The 21,283-nt window shown below is 34.5% G+C and overlaps 1 protein-coding gene across 1 annotated transcript; it reads right to left on the bottom strand.

Annotated features, from left to right (window-relative positions):
* Positions 1 to 336: 336 nt before the first annotated feature.
* On the bottom strand, positions 337 to 759 carry LOC140919670 (uncharacterized). The gene is made up of 2 exons (XM_073366277.1): positions 612 to 759; positions 337 to 512 (listed from the first exon to the last, which is right to left on the bottom strand). The coding sequence occupies exons 1-2, from the start codon at positions 757 to 759 to the stop codon at positions 337 to 339; spliced, it is 324 nt and encodes a 107-aa protein (XP_073222378.1).
* Between the last annotated feature and the right edge of the window lie 20,524 nt (positions 760 to 21,283).

Consider the following 21,283-nt stretch of genomic DNA (forward strand, 5'->3'; position numbering starts at 1 on the left):
GATATAGACCCCGGATCAATTTCACAGAGAGTTAAATAATCACATAAAGTCAAAGTTTGATAAAATGTTTATAAAATAACCGACATAACAAAAGTTCATCAAAAGTGTTCATAAAATAACCGACATAACAATAGTTCATCAAAAGTGTTACTACTAACTAGTATGACTACGTGATAAATACAAAGCTTTATAAAAGTGAATATACAACTCATCATCTGGACTAGCTTGATGTTGACTCAACCCCTATTGTATAAGATCACCGATCTGCTGTAGGATAGATAGCGGCTGTGAACTAGAAGCATCTGCACTGGTGGGCGGTACACTATAACGTGGGACCTAAGGTACACCATCTGGTCGCACCAGCAGTGGATGAGACACCTGATAGAACCACTCCAAATATCCATCTTCACACTCAGATGGATTTGTAGCTGGACGAAGCTTGTGAAATAGCTCTGTCACTGGCGTCACATATCCCAACCATTCCACATCTACATCAAATAATCTAGCAGGATCTGGAAGTGGCGGTGAAGGAATATATTGGATATATCCAAATTGTCTCAATCACCTATCTGGTAGATATTTCACTACAGTGCTGCATAATCGGATGTGACCAGTATAAAACGTGATATCATCAAAAGGAATGACACCCCTATGATTCTCCCATGGTCTCCATATAACATCTGCAGGTGTCAATGCATCAATAATACTTATGTATTCATCGACCTTATGCTTGCCTTGTTTGTAGCACGATCTATTCATTCGTAAATCCAGCACTGTTACAAATAAAAATATTAAATAATTAATACTAATAATTAAATATAACATAAATAAGTTAAATTAATAAATTAATGCTAACAATTAAATACAACAAAAATAAATTAAATAAATAATTAATATTAAAATATAATTGATACCTGAAGCAGCGTCATATATCCACCTAACTGTTTGGTGTCATAATAGTAGGCATCTAAGAGGTAGTCATAAAGCACCACTAGTGCAGCAGTACCCCGTGCATATTTATCTGTACCGTCTAAATATCTGAATAAAGGAAGGTACTTCGCATCAACTAGAGTATGACTCTTATCAGCGAAAATAGTACTCCCGACTAAATTCAACAGATATGCCCTAGCAGCACAATCAAACCTCTCTGCTGCACACTGCCTTCTAAAGACCTCCTTCAACCAATCCAGTCTATAATGCGCACCTCTAGTCTTTTTGGTCTCCTCCCAGATCTCTTATGTGGTCACTCCTAATAGATGGACGACAAGATTACATGCCGTTACTCTATCTACATCGGGTGGACTGTAGAACTCACCCCTAATAGGCAATCCGAGAAGATTGACAACATCATCCAAAGTAATTGTCATTTCACCAAATGGCATGTGAAATGACGATGCATTGGAATGCCATCTTTCAACAAACGCAGATATCAAGTTGTTGCCGATCGTCTTCAAATTACCCTGTTGTAATGGATTCAGACCTGACAAATTCACCCAATTCTCTATGGGTCGCGGAAGTACCGGCGGAGTAAATTGTTGCATTTTCTTCCCATGCGCAACAATTTTCAGCAATGGTCGCTCCTGTATACAAAAAAAAATATATGACATTAAAATTAAATTTAGACAACAAATATTAATTAATTTAAATATTTTTAATGCATTATAAGTAATAATTAATTTAATATACCTCACCAAACCATAGTCTAGCTGAAACATGATAACGGTATCGTGTAAGGACAGACAAATCATAAGGTCCTCCAGGATACCGTGTCAGCTCACCAGGTCTCTCAGCTCCATCATGTTCCTCCTCCATATGCTCTCCCTCATGAGCAGGTGCAGCCTTCTCCTGCTCATGTACATCCACCTGCTCGTGCATCATATGCTCATGTATATCCACCTGCCCATGTACCACATCTTCCTCATGCACTATAGAAGGCTCCCCCTGATCATGATGTCCCTCATCGTCGTCTTCAATAATCATATGTCTTCTTCTCCTTGAAGCTGTCAGTCGAATCCTCTCTGGGGGATTCAATAATCATCGTCGTCTCAGTGACCCGTGTAATTCTTAATTGATTTGGTTTATTTTAGCTATCTTATATCTTGGACTCCAATTAGGTACCTAAACAATTATAAATTACTCCTATTTTTCATGATTGATCTAAATATTTAATGTGCATTTTGTAGAAACTTGATTTGATATATGTGAATTAAATACAATATTTTGTTCTTGTATTTACACACATGTATTCTTAAGTTGTAATATATATATATATGTAATAATTAGTTGATAAATAAGATTATTGAGATGAATCATATATATATTTTGATGGATTTTTTTTAGTAAAGAATAAATACCATTTTACAATGAGTTGACTGAATTTTTTTAGTAAAGAGGAATTAGTAATGGAATAGTAAGTATGACACTTCTTGTGATCATTACATTTAACATACTTTATTATGGACTAGTATCGCTCAAATGACTCACTCTTTAGCGATCTAGTAAATGGATTTTTAAAAATATTATTGGCTTTTAACATATAGTAGGTTAATTTATCTTATATGGTTAGGTATATAATTCATCGTAATAACTAAAATATGATTTTAGTTCTATAAGTTACAGGTAAGTTTAAGAATTACTGATGAAATGACTTTTTCATACTTAGCACACTAAATATGCCTGAGAATATCTTAAAATTATTCATCTTATTCTATTTTATTGGGTTTTATAACTCTCTATGTTGTTGGTAAATAATTTGTAACTAGTATCATTTTTTATGATGATCGATTTAATTTCGCAAATGATTAATGACCTTCCAATTTGTTCACATATCATTTTCACTTATCATTTGTTCACATATCATTTATACTAATATCAATTATAATTTACAATAGAAAAAATAATTTAATATCTCGGTGAAAACTAAAAAACAATATCTGTTTTGAATTTTTTTTTTTAAGTGACACTCTTTTAAAATTTTAGGGAGTAATAATATTGGTGAATTAGCTTCTTTAGGTTCAGAGTTATCACTGGATTGATGATTGGCCAAATAGGATGTGACTTCATAATTCTACAGTGTCGCTTTAATATTTTGTTAAGAAAAAGAGGTTGGTACTTGGACAATTATTAGATTCGGCCTACGTAGAGTTCGATTAAGATCCTCTTTTCTATAGAGGATTTTCAATGATCTTAGGAAAGATCTATTATTTTCAACGCACGACTCTATGGTCGACACATGATTATCATTTTTTGCACAACTTATCTGTACGAAATTCATGTCCATTAATTCTTAAAGAAACTCCTTGAACTATTCACAATCCTTTATGTAGCATGGACCAGTTGGGTGAATGCCACAAACATTAACCTCATTGTAATTCATCTTAATCAAGGGGATAGTGTTTTAGGGTGGCTCGTAGCCCAGAGGAGATGGGATTCGTGGTTGGTTTAGGCTTTGGAAATTGATTATTGAGTGGTTTGGGTTGTTGTCCATGCGGTTGATAATTAAGGGTGGAGTATAACCAAGTGGGAGACCATACATTGGAAATTGCATAGTTGTCATACGAAATTGTTAGGTAGTCAGGGTAAAACCTGGTGGATGAGAAATGGTGGTTCGGTGTTCTTCAAATGCGGTTGGAGAATTCTCATATGTACTATCCTTCCTTGCCAAAGCCTATATAGCCTTTAGGATTCAATCAACCTTGTCTTTTGATTGGCTAACATCCATTATCGTCACTTCTTTGTTTTGCTCAAGTTCATCCATGATTTTGGAGTTTGCGTGAGTCTGATAAGGGTGTTAGGGAAACAACTCTATTGATATTTTTTATTTTTTTGAAAGATCATGTGATGCAAGTTAATAAATGAAGATTTATATGCATGCATGTGGGTATTAGAGAACCATTATTTTCACAACCTAGGCACAAGCATCTTCTCTGAATCATGCATTAAAACCAAACCCATACATGGAGAAAACTCAAAACAAACTCATTCATTGATAATTAAAAGGGTACAAGTGCCATAATTTTATACTCAAAAACATTGTTTCTATTGCTCTCAACAAATTAAACCTTTCATTACTTCTATCAAAATATTACAATGTTGAATGAAAGTAATAATCTCAGCATATGCAGCAAATGGAACTATGCTTGCTTATGTTTCTCTTAGGAGTACGTAGATCCTTTAAATGGCTTGGTTGGCTATGAAAGTAGGTCTTTAACAACGATCCATCCACATTATCCCTTCTTGCCTAAGCATTTATATTGCTTCCACTTTATCCATCATTCGGATCCTTAACATATTTGCCTCTTCTTGTTCCTTCAATCATGCATCTTGGTACATGGTAACCGCTTCTTCTTCTTCTTCTTCTTCTTCTTCTTCTTCTTCTTCTTCAACCATTTTCTCAATTTATCAACCTCTTCTCGTGTTTGGTCTCTTTTTTGTCTTCTCAAACATATTGAATCGTCATAGGCTCTTAAATTGTGTTGAAGCTTGATCCTATGATCTTCCTCCACCTTTGCTCACTTATTTGATCTTTTAACGGAAATTGTCTTATGTTCATTTTCCAACTGGGCAATCTCATATGCGCAATGGACTACCATCAATTCTTCTCACAAATTCTTCTTTTCTCTTTCCACCTCTAGAATTGACGCCTGCAGCATTTCAATCTCTTCATAATAAATAGTGGGTTGCATACATCGACTGCCTCATATGTATGACGAAAAGGTAGCTTAATCTCTTGGACTCTATTCTTAACCCATTGTCGGTAGCAATCATTAGCATCACAATTTCTACTTCCTAGATCATTCCTTTTTCTGATTATCATATCCCAAGATTGAGGTATTCTCCTCAAATCATCAATGTTTTTGGACTCATGTCATAAAGAATAAAAGGGATTATCCCTTTTGGCACTAGTTCTTCAATGATGGGATATCCAAGTTGTCTCAAGTTCAATACAAGGTTATAATTCACGCAACCTGTAGTCCCCATAAATGACACATTAGGGAAGGTTCCACATTGGTATATTACTTATTTTGCCTCTCGTCATCTCGCATATCATCAAACTCTTTTTTCATTAAGATTTACCAATCTCTGAGCCCATTCTCGATTATCCTTTATGTCAACATAACTATTCTTGAAATTATTGATAGAGCAACAATTTTAGCACCCACTATCAAACATATGATTCACCAATCAGACGTACAAAACAGGTAAACAACAAAAGATTTGCTTGTCTTTTCTCATAACAATAGTTAAGTGTATAACACACATCAGTAAGGACAATTGTTGTAGGATTTTATCCTCTGTTCTTCAAAGCTAGGAAGACATCTCTTGTTGCTAAATCTATAATTTCTTCATCATTTGGGTGAGAGCTAACACCTCCATAAAAGCCTTGTATTTAAAAGGCAAATTTTCAACCCAATTCAACCCGATGGTGCATGCGTGCGTGCAAACATTATTTCATTTTAAAATAGTTATTTTATCCAACTTCTATTAAAAAACTATAACACCATTAAACCTAAATATAATTGAAATATATTTTTTTTTTAACTTAAAAATAAATTTTAATCTAATTAAATTATAATCTTTTTTAACCTAAAATTAATTTTAACTGGTTTAAATATGTCTTTAGTCCCTACAAATATACCACTTTTAGATCTTAGTCCTTGTAGCTTACACTGTAATTTTTATTTTTTTTAATTTATTCCTCGTAAAATCAGAGACAATTGATTTTGGTTCTTAAAAAAAAAGCCAATAAACTGCCATCACACGTTTGCCTATAAATACACACCAACACATCATCTTTTATGATATACTAAAAATTAAAATGTTTTATATTATTAATTAATAAATTTATTTAATGATTATTTAATAATTGGTGCTATTTTATAAAGAAAATATGAATATAAATCAAATAAGAATTTAGGGGTTTTTAGAAAATTCTCATTCTTTTAATGTTGATTTAACATTAGGGACCAAAGTTGATCGTCTCTGATTTTACAGGGGATAAATCCACACAAAAAAAACTTATAGAGAATAAAATAAAAAAGTGGTATACTTGCAGACACCAAATACATATTTAAACCATTAAATTATAATCTTTTTTAACCTAAAATTAACTACAAATGTTTCATTTTTCTTCCTTGAAAAAACCTCAAATTAACCTCAAACGTTTCATTCTTCTTCTCTAAAAAACTACACTCCTGCGTAAATTAGGGTTAGGGTTTCAAATACAATATTAGTATAAAATTGTGAATGTTTGTTTCTTCTTTCAAGTGATTCACTTCAATTTTCTTTGCGTCGATGGATGGAAAAAGTGAAATTGAAACTAGCGGTTGGAAATTGGTTCAAAACGATAAACTGATTGTTTTCGTTATCAACAAATTGTATTCTGATTCATCAATTATCAGATCCGATTATATCTCAATTTCGATTAACATTTTCAATTCGATTTCTAGTAGTTCTAATTTCACCAAGAATCTTATCAACGAATTGAAAATTTTGGTCAACCAAGAAATCTCCAAAGTGGATTTCCCCTTGGAAAGATTATTATAGAAGGTAATAACAAAAAAAATGTTGAACCAACAATTTCAAAAGAAACCCGCCGATATTATCTTAACAGCGTCGCTATCTTTTATAATATGATTTATATTGTTATCTTGCAGTTAACTTGTCAGTGATGATGCTCTAAACTTGAACCAACAATTTCAAAAGAAACAATTTTGAAGTTGTTAATTTTAGGTTTTATTTAGGGAAGACCAATGAAATATTTGGAGTTAATTTTAGGCTAAAAAATGTGATAATTTAATTATATTGGGGTTTATTATTTTTAAGTGAAAAAAAGTTATGTTTTAATTATATTTAAGTTTAACGGTGTTAGAGTTTTTGTAACGGAAGTTTAATAGAAGAACTATTTTAAAATGAAACTATATTTACAAAGATGTGAACAAAATAAAAAATTTACGAACATCAAAATTAAAAAATGTTATAATTGCAAGAACCAAATGTTGAAAAAACCTTAATAACGTTGTGCTCAACAATCCATGTCAATTACATGATGAATAGCCAAAGGCGGAAGCGTACCTGCGGGAATTGCCATTAATGAAATCCTGAGATGATGATGATAGAGCCAATGGGTTGGGTGATCTTCCTCAGCAAAACACCCTGAAGACCTTGCTCTCTTGATGAGGATAGAGAGAACCAGAGAATTTTCTCCTTTAGGATTTTGAAACTGAATAGTCTTGTTGTGTTTGCCTTGGGGACCATTACCCCTATATATAACTATTATTAGTTATATCCCAAATTGCAATATTTCCAATTCAGCCCCTCATTAAATTAGAAACTGCCTGGTATCTACACTATTAATTTTCATAACTATTATTCTCTTTAGCCATAAAATATTATATATTATTTGACCCCTAGTTTATTGGCTAATTATATAATGACCCTAACACACTTTATTAATTAATTACATATGTGACCCATAAATCTTACAATCTCCCACTGGTCACACATGTATCCTTAGGAGTGTGTTAGACTTTATGACGTCAAAAATGTCATTATAATTACCTTGAGTATAATCCAAATTGTCCTGTCCATTAATCATATCAGCACATGGAACCAAAGAGGCTTTCGTCATAATAAGCATAACTAAACCCATCAATGATCACCCGTACTGACACAACTAAATGACATAGACCCATTATGAAAAGTGTAGCATGAAAATTACATGAAGTTGGTCAATGCATGTCAATTTTCAACTGGTCCTACTTTATCGAATGAGATCATACCATAACTTAAATGTACAAAGTAACCAAAAACTGAATACTTTAAACTTTATTTCTGATCAGAAAGTCCAAATACAATGTATTTGTACTTTACAATTAAACATAGAACATGAATTACATAATGGACGAAACTCCCACTAAAATCAAGATTCCTCAAACTGTAGCACACCCATGTGAGCAGTATGCTCATGAAAGACCTTGGGTGGTAGACCTTTAGTGAGTGGATCCGCAATCATGGAGTTTGTCCTTAAGTGTTCTATGGATATCTGTCCACTTTGTACCTTCTCTTTAACAACTAGGAACTTAATGTCAATGTGCTTTGACTTGGTTGAGCTCCTATTATTGTTAGAATACAGGACTGCTGATCTATTGTCACAATACAACTTGAGTGGTCTTTCAATCCCTTCAACTATTTGCAGCCCCGTGACAAAATTTCTCAGCCAAATGCCCTGGTCAGATGCCTCATGAATTGCTACGAATTCTGCTGCCATGGTTGATGAAGCAGTAAGACCTTGCTTGGCACTACGCCAAGAAACTGCTCCACCAGCTAACAGAAAGACATAGCCTGAAGTTGATCTTAAGCTGTCTTGGCATCCCGCAAAATCCGAGTCAGAGTACCCAGTGATCTCTAACTGGTCTGACCTCCTATATGTGAGCATGTAGTTTCTTGTTCTCTTCAAATATCTCATGACCCTCTTGGCTGCTTTCCAATGGTCAAGACCTGGATTGCTTAAATATCTGCCTAAAATCCCTACTATGAACGCTATGTCTGGACGCGTACATACTTGGGCATACATAAGACTCCCTACAGCTGAAGCATAAGGGATCTTTTGCATTTCTTGAATTTCCAAACTTCCCTTAGGGCACTGTTTGAGACTAAACTTGTCTCCCTTAGCAACTGGGGTGTCCCCTGGTTTGCAATCCTGTAACCCAAACCTTTTGAGAACCTTATCGATATAGCTCTTTTGTGACAATCCAAGAATACCTCGAGATCTGTCTCGGTGTATCTGAATTCCTAATACAAAAGAGGCGTCACCAAGATCTTTCATCTCAAAATGCTTTGATAGAAATTTCTTAGTTTCGTGCAACATGCCTATATCGTTAGTGGCAAGCAGTATGTCATCAACATACAAGACCAGGAAAATATGTCTGCTCCCACTGAACTTATGATACACACAATCATCAACTGTATTCATCTCAAAACCAAATGAGAGAATTACTTGATGAAATTTATGGTACCATTGACGAGAAGCTTGTTTTAGCCCATAAATGGATTTTCTTAGTTTGCACACCATATTCTTTGGGTCTCCCAACACAAAGTTTTCTGGCTGCACCATATAGATCGTCTCATCAATGTCGCCATTGAGAAAAGCTGTTTTTACATCCATTTGATGAAGCTCCAAATTAAAGTGAGCAACAAGAGCCATGATTATTCTTAAAGAGTCCTTCGATGAAACCGGAGAGAAAGTCTCTTTATAATCAATCCCTTCCTTTTGAGTATAACCCTTAGCTACAAGACGTGCCTTATATCTCTCCACATTACCATTGGAATCCCGCTTGGTTTTAAAAATCCATTTGCAACCAATGGGTTTCTTTCCTTCAGGTAATGGGATAAGTTCCCAAACTGAATTGTCTTGCATAGACTTGTACTCCTCATTCATTGCTTCGATCCACTTATCTGAACGAGAATCTTGCATGGCTTGATGAAAGTTGACTGGGTCGTCTTCCGTCATGCCAACATTTTCCTCTACCTCATTGATAAATACTACATAATCATCCGAAATAGCATTTTTCCTTTCTCTAGTGGATCTCCGCAATGGAGCTGGCTCTTGAGGCACTTGTTCTTGAGGATCTTGAATTTGATCTGGATTTTGTTCTTCCTGAACAACCAGATCATCTTGAGTTTGTTCAATAATGGGAAAGTCAATTGGTGGAAGAATCAGTTCTGGAATTGTTACCGATTCTTCCTCAAAGACAAAATCTTTAACCTTAATCTTCCCCCCAAACTCAATATCCTCAAAGAACGTTGCCGTTCCCGTCTCAAAAATTGTTCTCAAATTAGGATCATAAAATTTATAGCCCCTTGATTTTTCTGAGTACCCTATAAAATAGCTGCTAATTGTTCGGGGTTCAAATTTCTTTTCATTCGGCCTATAAGGCCTTGCCTCAGCTGGACATCCCCAAACATGAAGGTGCTTCAGACTAGGCTTACGCCCAATCCAAAGCTCATAAGGTGTTTTAGCCGCTGCCTTAGTTGGTACTCTATTAAGAATGTATGCTGCTGTTTTTAATGCCTCTCCCCAGAGTGACTCTGGCAAGGTGGAATGACAAATCATACTCCTTACCATATCCTTAAGAGTCCTGTTTCGTCTTTCAGCTACACCATTCATGCTGGGTGACCCCGGCATAGTGTATTGTGGGACGATTCCACATTCCTCTAGGTATTTGGCAAATGGTCCCGGACGTTGTTCACCTGAACCGTCATATCTGCCGTAGTATTCACCACCACGATCAGATTTGACCTTTTTAATTCTTTTATTAAGGGTGTCTTCACTGATTATGGCTAGACAACAAGAGTTGTGGGAAGCTTTTAGAGACCTACACTTGAACGTAGAGTTCGGACCGGGAATTTTGAAATTCGGAATGATTAAGATCTCGAGTGGATTACTTGAAGACATTGCGAATTCTCAGGATGACGTCTTAATTCAAGAGAAGAGGAATCTAATAGTACAAGGGAAGACGACTGAGTTCAAGATTGGGGCAGATAATGTTTTGCGGTGTAATGGTAGGATTTGTGTACCAGGAATTACAGATATGCGGAAAACGATTTTAGAAGAGGCGCATAAGAGTAAGCTGAGTATTCATCCTGGGGCAACAAAGATGTATCAGGATTTGAGGCAGAATTATTGGTGGCCAGGAATGAAGAAACATGTGGCGGAATATGTATCCACTTGTCTAACTTGTCAGAAAGCGAAGGTGGAACATCAGCGACCTGCTGGAATGTTGCAACCTTTAGATATACCTGAATGGAAGTGGGACAGCATTTCCATGGATTTTATAACCGGATTACCGAAGACAAGGAGGAAGAATGATTCTATATGGGTGATAGTGGACCGGCTGACTAAATCTGCTCACTTTTTACCGGTAAGGACCACCTATAAGGTAGATCAGCTAACGGAGATCTACATTGCTGAAATTGTGAGGTTACACGGGGTACCATCGAGCATTGTATCAGACCGTGATCCGAAGTTCACATCGCATTTTTGGGGAGCATTGCACGAAGCGTTGGGAACGAAGCTACGATTGAGTTCAGCTTACCATCCACAAACGGACGGACAGACTGAAAGGACAAATCAGTCCTTGGAAGATCTGTTGAGAGCATGTGTTTTAGATGATAGAGGAAGTTGGGATGATGTACTTCCGTTGATTGAGTTCACTTACAACAATAGTTTCCACGCGAGCATTGGAATGGCACCTTATGAGGCTTTATATGGGCGCAAGTGTCAAACGCCCTTGTGTTGGTATAAAGACGGTGAGAATATGATTGTCGGACCAGAGATGGTGCAACAGACCACAGCTAAAGTAAGGAAGATCAAGGAGAAAATGAAGACTTCACAAGATCGCCAGAAGAGTTACGCGGACAAGCGTCGCAGACTTTTGGAATTCGAACAGGGTGACCATGTATTTCTGAGAGTCACACCTACTACTGGAGTAGGTAGAGCCTTGAAATCGAAGAAGTTGACTCCGAAATTCATTGGACCATATCAGATTTCTGCACGAATTGGGCCGGTTGCTTATCGGATTGCATTACCTCCGATACTGTCCAATATCCATGACGTGTTTCATGTGTCGCAGTTGAGGAAATATCTCGCAGATCCATCTCACGTGATCGAACCAGACACAATCCAGCTAAAGGATAACCTGTCGTTCGAAGTACCACCCGTGAGAATTGATGACAGGAAGATTAAGCGGTTGAGGACCAAGGATGTTTCGTTGGTCAAGGTGATCTGGAACCCAATTACTGGAGATGCGACTTGGGAACTGGAGAGCAAGATGAGGGAACAACACCCAGAGTTATTTATCGATGCATAGTTTCGAGGACGAAACTAATTTTAGGGGGGGAGTAATGTAAGACCCATAATTTTAAAGTACCGTTTATGTATTTTTGGTGTATTTTGGATTTTGGCTCGGAGGCTTTTAAGCCAAGGTTAATAATATTTTGGAGTTTTATAATCGAAAAGATATTTCGATGCCAATTAGAATTTCTCGTCGATAAATAAATTGAATTTAACTGCGGAAAATCCTTTACGGAGAATTTAAGGCGTTTCGGGTGAAACGGTAATTTAATAAATATCTAGATTTTGAGATATTTGTTAAGTTATATTTATTATATTTATATATGTTTGTTTGGAGGGAAAAAGAAAGGAAAACTAGAAGGAAGGAAAAGGAAAAGAAAATAGTATATAAAGGAAGGAAGGAAAAAGGAAGAAAGGAAAAACAAAGGAAAGAAAAAGAAAGGAAGGAAATTTCAAATTTCCATCTCCTTCCTCTGAACCTCACGCGAGCAAAACCCAAAATTCCATCCTTCTCCATTTTTCGTTTTCGTTGCTTCCTTTTCTTCAAAGCTAGTGACCCAAGGTTGGGTGAGAGTTAGATCAAGGTTTTCGCAACTCCACTCTTCCTCTTTGATTCGAAAACGAAGAAAAACGGTTTTTGAGATCCAAACACAAACCCCTCCGTTTCTTCTAGATCCGAACCTCATTTCTCGAAGAGACAGAAGGGAAAGTTGCTCACCACCACGCTACGGTGCTAGTGAACTAATTTGGAAGCGGCGTTGCGAGCGGAAAATTTACCGGAATTACTCGCGGTACCGGAAACGCGCGTTAAAGCTAACGTTGAGGTAAGGGCTCCTTCCAAACTTCTAGTTTGCATTAGGGACTTATCTGTGGTTGTGTGGGAAGGAATTTGTTAGGGTTTAATGTATCGATTTGGGGAAAAACGAAACTAATGCGTTATGGGTAAAACCTTAGAGTTAGGTTTTGTTTATATTGATGAATGGTTCGTGGTAAATGAATTTGAAGTCATTGTGTAAGATTTTGGGTAAATGAAACTTGTGTGTTTTGAGTAGTGGATTGTGTCGATTTGTGTTCGTTGTTTTTGACATGCTCTTAATTGATATTGATGAAATTTGATATGTGTATGGTTGGATTTGTGAATAAATGAATTGATATGTTTTGATGTGAGAATTTGTTGAGTTTGTGTTGTGTGAAATTTGAAAACCATTAAGTTAAATGAGTATTAAGAATGGGGAATCTCTTAATGTCTCGTTTACTTAATGTGCGTTTGTTTGTGAAAAATCGTTTAAGTTAACTGGGCGTTAAGAATGGGGAATCTCTTAATGTCTCGGTTACTTAATGTTCGTTTTTGAAAATCGTTTCAGTAAATGAGTATTAAGAATGGGGAATCTCTTAATGTCTCGGTTACTTAATGTTCGTTTTTGAAAATCGTTTCAGTAAATGAGTATTAAGAATGGGGAATCTCTTAATGTCTCGGTTACTTAATATTTTGTTTTGAAAATCGTTTAAGTTAACTGGGCGTTAAGAATGGGGAATCTCTTAATGTCTCGGTTACTTAATATTTTGTTTTGAAAATCGTTTAAGTTAACTGGGCGTTAAGAATGGGGAATCTCTTAATGTCTCGGTTACTTAATATTTTGTTTTGAAAATCGTTTAAGTTAACTGGGCGTTAAGAATGGGGAATCTCTTAATGTCTCGGTTACTTATTATTTTGTTTGGAAAATTGTTTAAGTTAACTGGGCGTTAAGAATGGGGAATCTCTTAATGTCTCGGTTACTTAATATTTTGTTTTAAAGAAAAATCGTTTAAGTTAACTGGGCGTTAAGAATGGGGAATCTCTTAATGTCTCGGTTACTTAATATTTTGTTTTAAAGAAAAATCGTTTAAGTTAACTGGGCGTTAAGAATGGGGAATCTCTTAATGTCTCGGTTACTTATTATTTTGTTTGGAAAATTGTTTAAGTTAACTGGGCGTTGAGAATGGGGAATCTCTTAATGTCTCGGTTACTTAATATTTTGTTTTAAGAAAAATCGTTTAAGTTAACTGGGCGTTAAGAATGGGGAATCTCTTAATGTCTCGGTTACTTAATATTTTGTTTTGAAAATCGTTTAAGTTAACTGGGCGTTAAGAATGGGGAATCTCTTAATGTCTCGGTTACTTAATATTTTGTTTTAAAGAAAAATCGTTTAAGTTAACTGGGCGTTAAGAATGGGGAATCTCTTAATGTCTCGGTTACTTAATATTTTGTTTTGAAAACCGTTTAAGTTAACTGGGCGTTAAGAATGGGGAATCTCTTAATGTCTCGGTTACTTAATATTTTGTTTTGAAAATCGTTTAAGTTAACTGGGCGTTAAGAATGGGGAATCTCTTAATGTCTCGTTTACTCGTGTATGTTTTGGTAAGTTGTGCTGACCCGGGATAGGTGGCACCTCGGTAAACGGTACGGACCCGTGATAGGTAGTACGTTTACGACTTACGTTCCTGCGGGAATTGCGTTTGTCCGTGAGAGACTGCGCAGGGGTTTGTCCGTGAGAGACTACGCCCTGGTTTAAGTTAGATGAGAATTAAGAATGGGGAATCTCTTAATGTCTCGTTTACTCGTGTATGTTTTGGTAAGTTGTGCTGACCTGGGATGGGTGGCACCTCGGTAAACAGTACAGACCCGTGATAGGTAGTACGTTTACGACTTACGTTCCTGAGGGAATTGTGTTTGGTAAGTTGTGCTGACCCGGGATAGGTGGCACCTCGGTAAACAGTACGGACCCGTGATAGGTAGTACGTTTACGACTTACGTTCCTGCGGGAATTGCGTTTGTCCGTGAGAGACTGCGCAGGGGTTTGTCCGTGAGAGACTACGCCCTGGTTTAAGTTAGACGAGAATTAAGAATGGGGAATCTCTTAATGTCTCGTTTACTCGTGTATGTTTTGGTAAGTTGTGCTGACCCGGGATAGGTGGCACCTCGGTAAACGGTACGGACCCGTGATAGGTAGTACGTTTACGACTTACGTTCCTGAGGGAATTGTGTTTGTCCGCAAGAGACTACACCCTGTTGATTTGTGAACTGTTGGTTCATTTTTGTTGTGTAGTAATGTGTTATAAATGCTAAGTGTTATGTTTTGGAATTTGGTGATAACATGTTTGATTGCAATACCATTTCGAAATCCATGATGTTGTATTAATTGTGTTGAAAATGCTAAGTGTTATGTGTTGATTGTTGTGTGTAAGTATGATGGTTATCGAGATCCCAATTGTCGTGGTAATCGCGTAGGAATTGCTAAGTGTTAGGTTGTGAACGTGATTAGGAATGACTTGAGTAAATGCATGAATTTTTGGAAAAACGATCAGGGAAATCGATTTCCCAATCGATTGGATGAGTTGCAGGAAGTTCACCATTTTGACCTAATCGATTTGCCAATCGATTGTATAAATATATCTTTCAAAATCTTTTAAGAAATCGATTTGGAAATCGATTGGCAGAGAGGCAGGAACTCAGCAAAACTGCCGAAATCGATTTGGAAATCGATTTGGCAACCCAGGGACTCATCAGAACTGACAAAATCGACTTAGAAATCGATTTGGTCATGCAGAAACTCAGCAGAACTGACCAAATCGATTTGGCAATCGATTTCCTCAGCAAAAGTACTTATTTTGAGTTAGATAATCGATTTCTCAATTGATTTATCAATGCTTTGGTCAGTTATGTATTACTTAATGGTTTGAGAACTTCATTTTGAGTTCATTGTTAATTGACAAGCATTATATGAACTTTTAGCATATGGAAAATCCTTTTAAGGTGCATGCTTAGTTGAAAGGTTATTTTGTGCATTTAAAACTTAAATGTTATGTGTTATCTGTTATTTTCGGTTGGTGACCTTTACAATTATTGTGGAAATCTGGGCTTCGCCCTCAGATGAGAGTCAGGACGATCCTACCGATTCGTACCCTACGGACGGGAATGGAGATGGGAACGCTTGACTGCAGCTACGTTAGGAGGATCTCACGGGGCGCGTGGAGATTACCCAGGGTGTTTAGTTGTGTTGAAATATGATCAGATTAGGTTGACATAGAGGGATCAGATGTCTTTCTTTTGTATTGTATTTATTTTAAAATGGAAGACTGTACCTATACTAATATTGTCAGCTTGACATGTTATTTTCAATGGGTTACATGTACCTTTTGTTGTTGTGTAAATGGTTTGGATTTATAATTGGAGTGACTTTTCCGCTGCTTGTAAATCATAATGACTCAATTATTTATCCAAAGACATTTTCTTGTTTATTTCTCTGTTTCAGTCTAATTTCTTTTAAAAAAAAAAAATATATACCCTCGCTTTGAAAAACGGGGTGTTACAGGAAGCGTACCTGCGGGAATTGCCATTAATGAAATCCTGAGATGATGATGATAGAGCCAATGGGTTGGGTGATCTTCCTCAGCAAAACACCCTGAAGACCTTGCTCTCTTGATGAGGATAGAGAGAACCAGAGAATTTTCTCCTTTAGGATTTTGAAACTGAATAGTCTTGTTGTGTTTGCCTTGGGGACCATTACCCCTATATATAACTATTATTAGTTATATCCCAAATTGCAATATTTCCAATTCAGCCCCTCATTAAATTAGAAACTGCCTGGTATCTACACTATTAATTTTCATAACTATTATTCTCTTTAGCCATAAAATATTATATATTATTTGACCCCTAGTTTATTGGCTAATTATATAATGACCCTAACACACTTTATTAATTAATTACATATGTGACCCATAAATCTTACACCAAAAACATATTTAAACGTTTACTAAAATCAAACAAAGTTCAATAATTTTTAGTGTAGATCCAGACATGATATCTTCTACATGAATATGTTTGGTTCCATAAAATATTTTACATTTTAATTTTTATTGAAAATAATAATTATATCACCTTCAGTTGTTACCTTTGAGCACGATTAGGTAGGCAACCCCCCATGACTACATAGTAAGGGGGCAAAAAAAATTTGCACTTAAAGTCTATTTAATAAAATTAAGTTATAAATTAGTTGATAGCTTAAAAGTTGAATTATAGCTGAAAAGTTTATTAATTAAAACTAAAGTGTTTGGTAAATTTAACTTTTAATAATATAAATCAAACATAATTATTTAATTTGAAATAACAAAAAAATGTGAAATTTTTATCTGATTTCTTCATGATATTGTTTTACTCCTATAAACATAAATTTAAATAGTTTTCTAACAGTTTAGCATGCTCCGTATGTATAAATAGTAATCGTAAAAATAATGTAATTCATTTACTGTTTACAATTTAACATAAAATATGATTTAACTTTATCACAATGATAAATAAGAAGATGAAGAAATAATAATAAATATGACAATGCATACCTTAACCAATTTCTTATAAGATGAATAATATAATTGTTTTTTTTTTTTTTTTGAGTTATTTTGGCAAGGAATTAAAGAAACTAGATAATATGTTCACCGAGAAGAATATATACGTGAAGTTGTGAACTAGTGGGTGAAAGGGTAGTGAGTGAATGGAGTAGTTATTTTTCTTACATAAGGATATAAAAATAATAAAAAATAAAATAATAAGGTTATAAATTGAAGAAAATGTAAAAAACTATACTTTCAAACGCTACTGAAAATAACTTATCATAATCAGCTATAAGTTGGTGAGAAAAACTTGTTTACCAAACACATCTCTTTTAATCTAACAAACTTATAAGCTAGTTTAATCAACTATAAGCTAGCTTATTGGCATTATCGAACAGTGTCTTATACGTAAAATATGCATAAATATTAAGAATAACATTAATGATACCATTTTTATTTTTGTTGCGTGTGTAAAATAAATAAATACAAAATAATAATTGAGAAAAAAAATAGATATCAAGAAATAACTAATATGTTTATTCCTTTCTTCAAATAGTAACCGATAAATTTATGGATTTATAATTTTATCAAAAATAATAATGGAGTATTACAAAATTTTATGCGGTTACTTCAAAAAAAATTATTCTTGTTTTATTTATTTATTAGACAATAGATACATAATGCACAAGTGTAATAGAAGCTATAATTTAGTATCACTTTACATTTTTAATATATAATATTCATATTCTCACATGACATGTATCACTCCAAGATTCATATAGAATACTTGAGAAATAGGAGCAAGTGGATTCTCACACATATATATCAAATTAAAGTAGTAGTAAAACACAATCTTTATTACAATCTTTATTGTATTGAAAAATGATTGAATTATAATTAATAGAAAACATATAATGTTAATTTATCTAATATTTAAAATTAGATTTTTTATCGCTTCTTTAACTAAAATTTGTAATACTTAAATTTTTAAATTAAAAGTAAAATTTTTAATTTTGGACTAAGTTCAAAAATAAATTTTCAATCAAGAGTACAAGTGTTAGATCTTTGATTGGAACAATCATATGTTTTACTTACCTCCTAACATATATACTGATGTAGCTATAGATCTAATAAATATTTAATTAAGTACTTGGAGAAATTGAATTTGCAAATTCTTTTTATTTTTAACTCAGAAAATGTTATTGTTAGTGTTGAAAAAGTTGCCTATCAAATTATAAGAAAAAATACTTTGAAAAAAGTTCATCTATATGCATACAATAAATATCAATTATGTTGAGGAATCTTTTAGAATTCATTATTTTTATATATTGTAAATCAAACAATTGACTCATTTAATAGAATTATTTGAATAATATAACATGAATAAAGATATTTTTAAAATATTTGTTTATCATGGGAAGACTTATATTGTAGTCACCCAAATTTTTCCGACCAATTTAAAAAAAGAGTCATCTGTTTAATTTTAATATTTGTCATAATTACTATTTTAGTAAAAAATGGTTCCCTCTGATTGTAGTTCCATTTATGCCTCTAATTTTGGTTTTTGTTCTCCCACTAGTTTTGATTCCCTCTGGTTCAGGTTCTGTCTCTGGTTCCCTTTAGTTATGGTTCTGCCTCTAGTTTTGCTTTCGTTTTTGCCTCTAATTTCGGTTTTGGTTCCATTTCTGCATCTAGTTCTGGTTTATCCCTCATGCTCTGGTTCTGGTTCTAGTTCAATTTGGTTTGGTTCTCACTAGTTCTGATTCCGTCTGGTTCTGGTTCTAGTTTTGCCTTTTATTCTGGTTCTGTTTCAGCCTATAGTTCCCTCTAGTTTTGGTTTTGCCTCTGGTTATGGTTCTCCCTCTAGTTCTGGTTCTGCCTCTGGTTCTGCTTCTACTTTTGGTTTTGATTTTGCCTCTACATATGGATCTGTTTCGGCCTCTAGTGGTAACCTCTAGTGTTTTCCTCTGATTTTCTTCTGCCTCTAGTTGTAACCTCCGGTGGCATCCTCCTTTGGTATACTCTAGTGATATCCTTTAGTTGTATCCTTTGGTGGTATCATCTGGTTTTGGGTCTCCCTTTAGTTTAATTTCCACCTTTGTTGGTATCCTTTGGTATTTTCCTCTGATTTTCTTATTGTTCAGGTTTCGTTTATGCCTCTGGTAGTATCAGTTGGTCATATCCTCTCGTGGTATCCTTTGGTTGTGCCCTCTTCTAGTTTCCCCTAGTCGTATCATCTAGTTTTAGTTATGTTTCCGCCTCTAGTTCCAGTTCTCCCTCTGGTTTTGGTTCCCTCTAGTTTTGGTTCTGGTTCTGGTTCTGTCTCTGGTTCTTGTTGTGTTTCTATCTCTGGTGGTATCTTCTTCTAGTATCCTCTGGTTGCCTTTGGTTTTGGTTTCATTTTTGTCTCTGGTAGTATCCTCTAGTTCTGGTTTTGGATCTAGTTCTAGTTATGGTTCCCTCTAAGTACTTGTTTTTTTTTTTTTTTGCAGCATTAACACTCTCTTCCATCTTTTCAGTCTCCTTACTTTACACCTTTACATATGCACACACCACCTTTCTACCTTTTCTTAACCCTTTTTGCTTTTTATTTTATTTTTCTAAAACTACTGCAATTTTTCCTTGTGTGCACACCATCTATCCAGCCCTTTTTTTTTAGCTCATTTTGTTTTTTCTCTCTTTCTTAAAATGGCTATAACTTTTACCATGTATACAAGCAATAAAAAAGTGTATCCTTTTTATTTTCAAACTTAGCTTAGCAAATCCAATTTTTATGCAAAAACAAGCAGTAATTCAAAACTCAATTTTATTTCATAGATACAATGATTCATCATTTTAGTATATAAATTAAGAGCAAAAAAATCAAAAGAAAGATGAGTTTTAGAGTTTTCATTTTTTTAAGGTAGTAGAGTTTTTTTAAGTGAGATAAATGAAGAATGAAATGAGTTAAGGAAGAATACAACGACTCAAAACAAAAGCAAAATACAATTGGAGCAAATCAAGGAGTATAGCAAATATTCAACTTGTATGTAAGTATTTATAAACTCATCTTTATAACAATTTTATAATTTTTTTTAGTGTTATACCTTTAATTTGAATTTTGTGACCATAAATAAGCATTTTAGTTTTGTTAAAAGTTTTATTCAAGTTTTATTCAATTTTTTCAGTTTTATTCTTTTGTGTTATAATTATTGTCATTTTATTCTTTTATTAAACTATGGACTAAGTACAACAACTATTGAAATAATAGGCATTCGAAATTTATTTTTAGGTTTATCGTTATCGTCTTTAATAAAATGAAAATCAATGTGGCTAAAAAGATTAGTTGAAATATTCTATTTTGCCAAGTTTAGTTTTAAGACGTCTGAGTTGCGACAATTTGGTGATCATAGACTCTAAGTAATAATTTGTAAGATTTATGGGTCACATATGTAATTAATTAATAAAGTGTGTTAGGGTCATTATATATTTAGCAATAAACTAGGGGTCAAATAATATATAATAGTTTATGGCTAAAGAGCATAATAGTTATGAAAATTAATAGTGTAGATACCAGGCAGTTTCTAATTTAATGAGGGGCTGAATTGGAAATACTGCAATTTGGGATATAACTAATAATAGTTATATATAGGGGTAATGGTCCCCAAGGCAAACACAACAAGACTATTCAGTTTCAAAACCCTAAAGGAGAAAACTCTCTGGTTCTCTCTATCCCCATCAAGAGAGCAAAGTCTTCAGGGTGTTTTGTTGAGGAAGATCACCCAACCCATTGGCTCTATCATCATCATCTCAGGATTTCATTAATGGCAATTCCCACAGGTACGCTTCCGCCTTTGGCTATTCATCATGTAATTGACATGGATTGTTGAGCACAACGTTATTAGGGTTTTTCCAACAATTGGTATCAGAGCTTACCATGTTTAATTCATGATGAAATTCGGTCATTGTCTTTGTTTAGGATTCAATTTGGGAATTTTGACATGTTTGAAAATTAGGGTTTGTAATTTGTAATTTGGGAATTTTGATATATATATTATGGAATCCATATTTTTAACGTGT

The sequence above is a fragment of the Cicer arietinum genome, chromosome 3, assembly GCF_000331145.2.
Source record: "Cicer arietinum cultivar CDC Frontier isolate Library 1 chromosome 3, Cicar.CDCFrontier_v2.0, whole genome shotgun sequence".
Classification (NCBI taxonomy): Eukaryota; Viridiplantae; Streptophyta; class Magnoliopsida; order Fabales; family Fabaceae; genus Cicer; species Cicer arietinum.

Bases quoted from the DNA above. Each gene is read 5' to 3' on its own strand.
- LOC140919670 (XM_073366277.1), bottom strand. From the start codon at position 759: ATGAATAGATCGTGCTACAAACAAGGCAAGCATAAGGTCGATGAATAC. The intron at 513-611 runs GTCACATCCGAT...CGCCACTTCCAG, and splicing joins TGATATCACGTTTTATACTG to ATCCTGCTAGATTATTTGAT.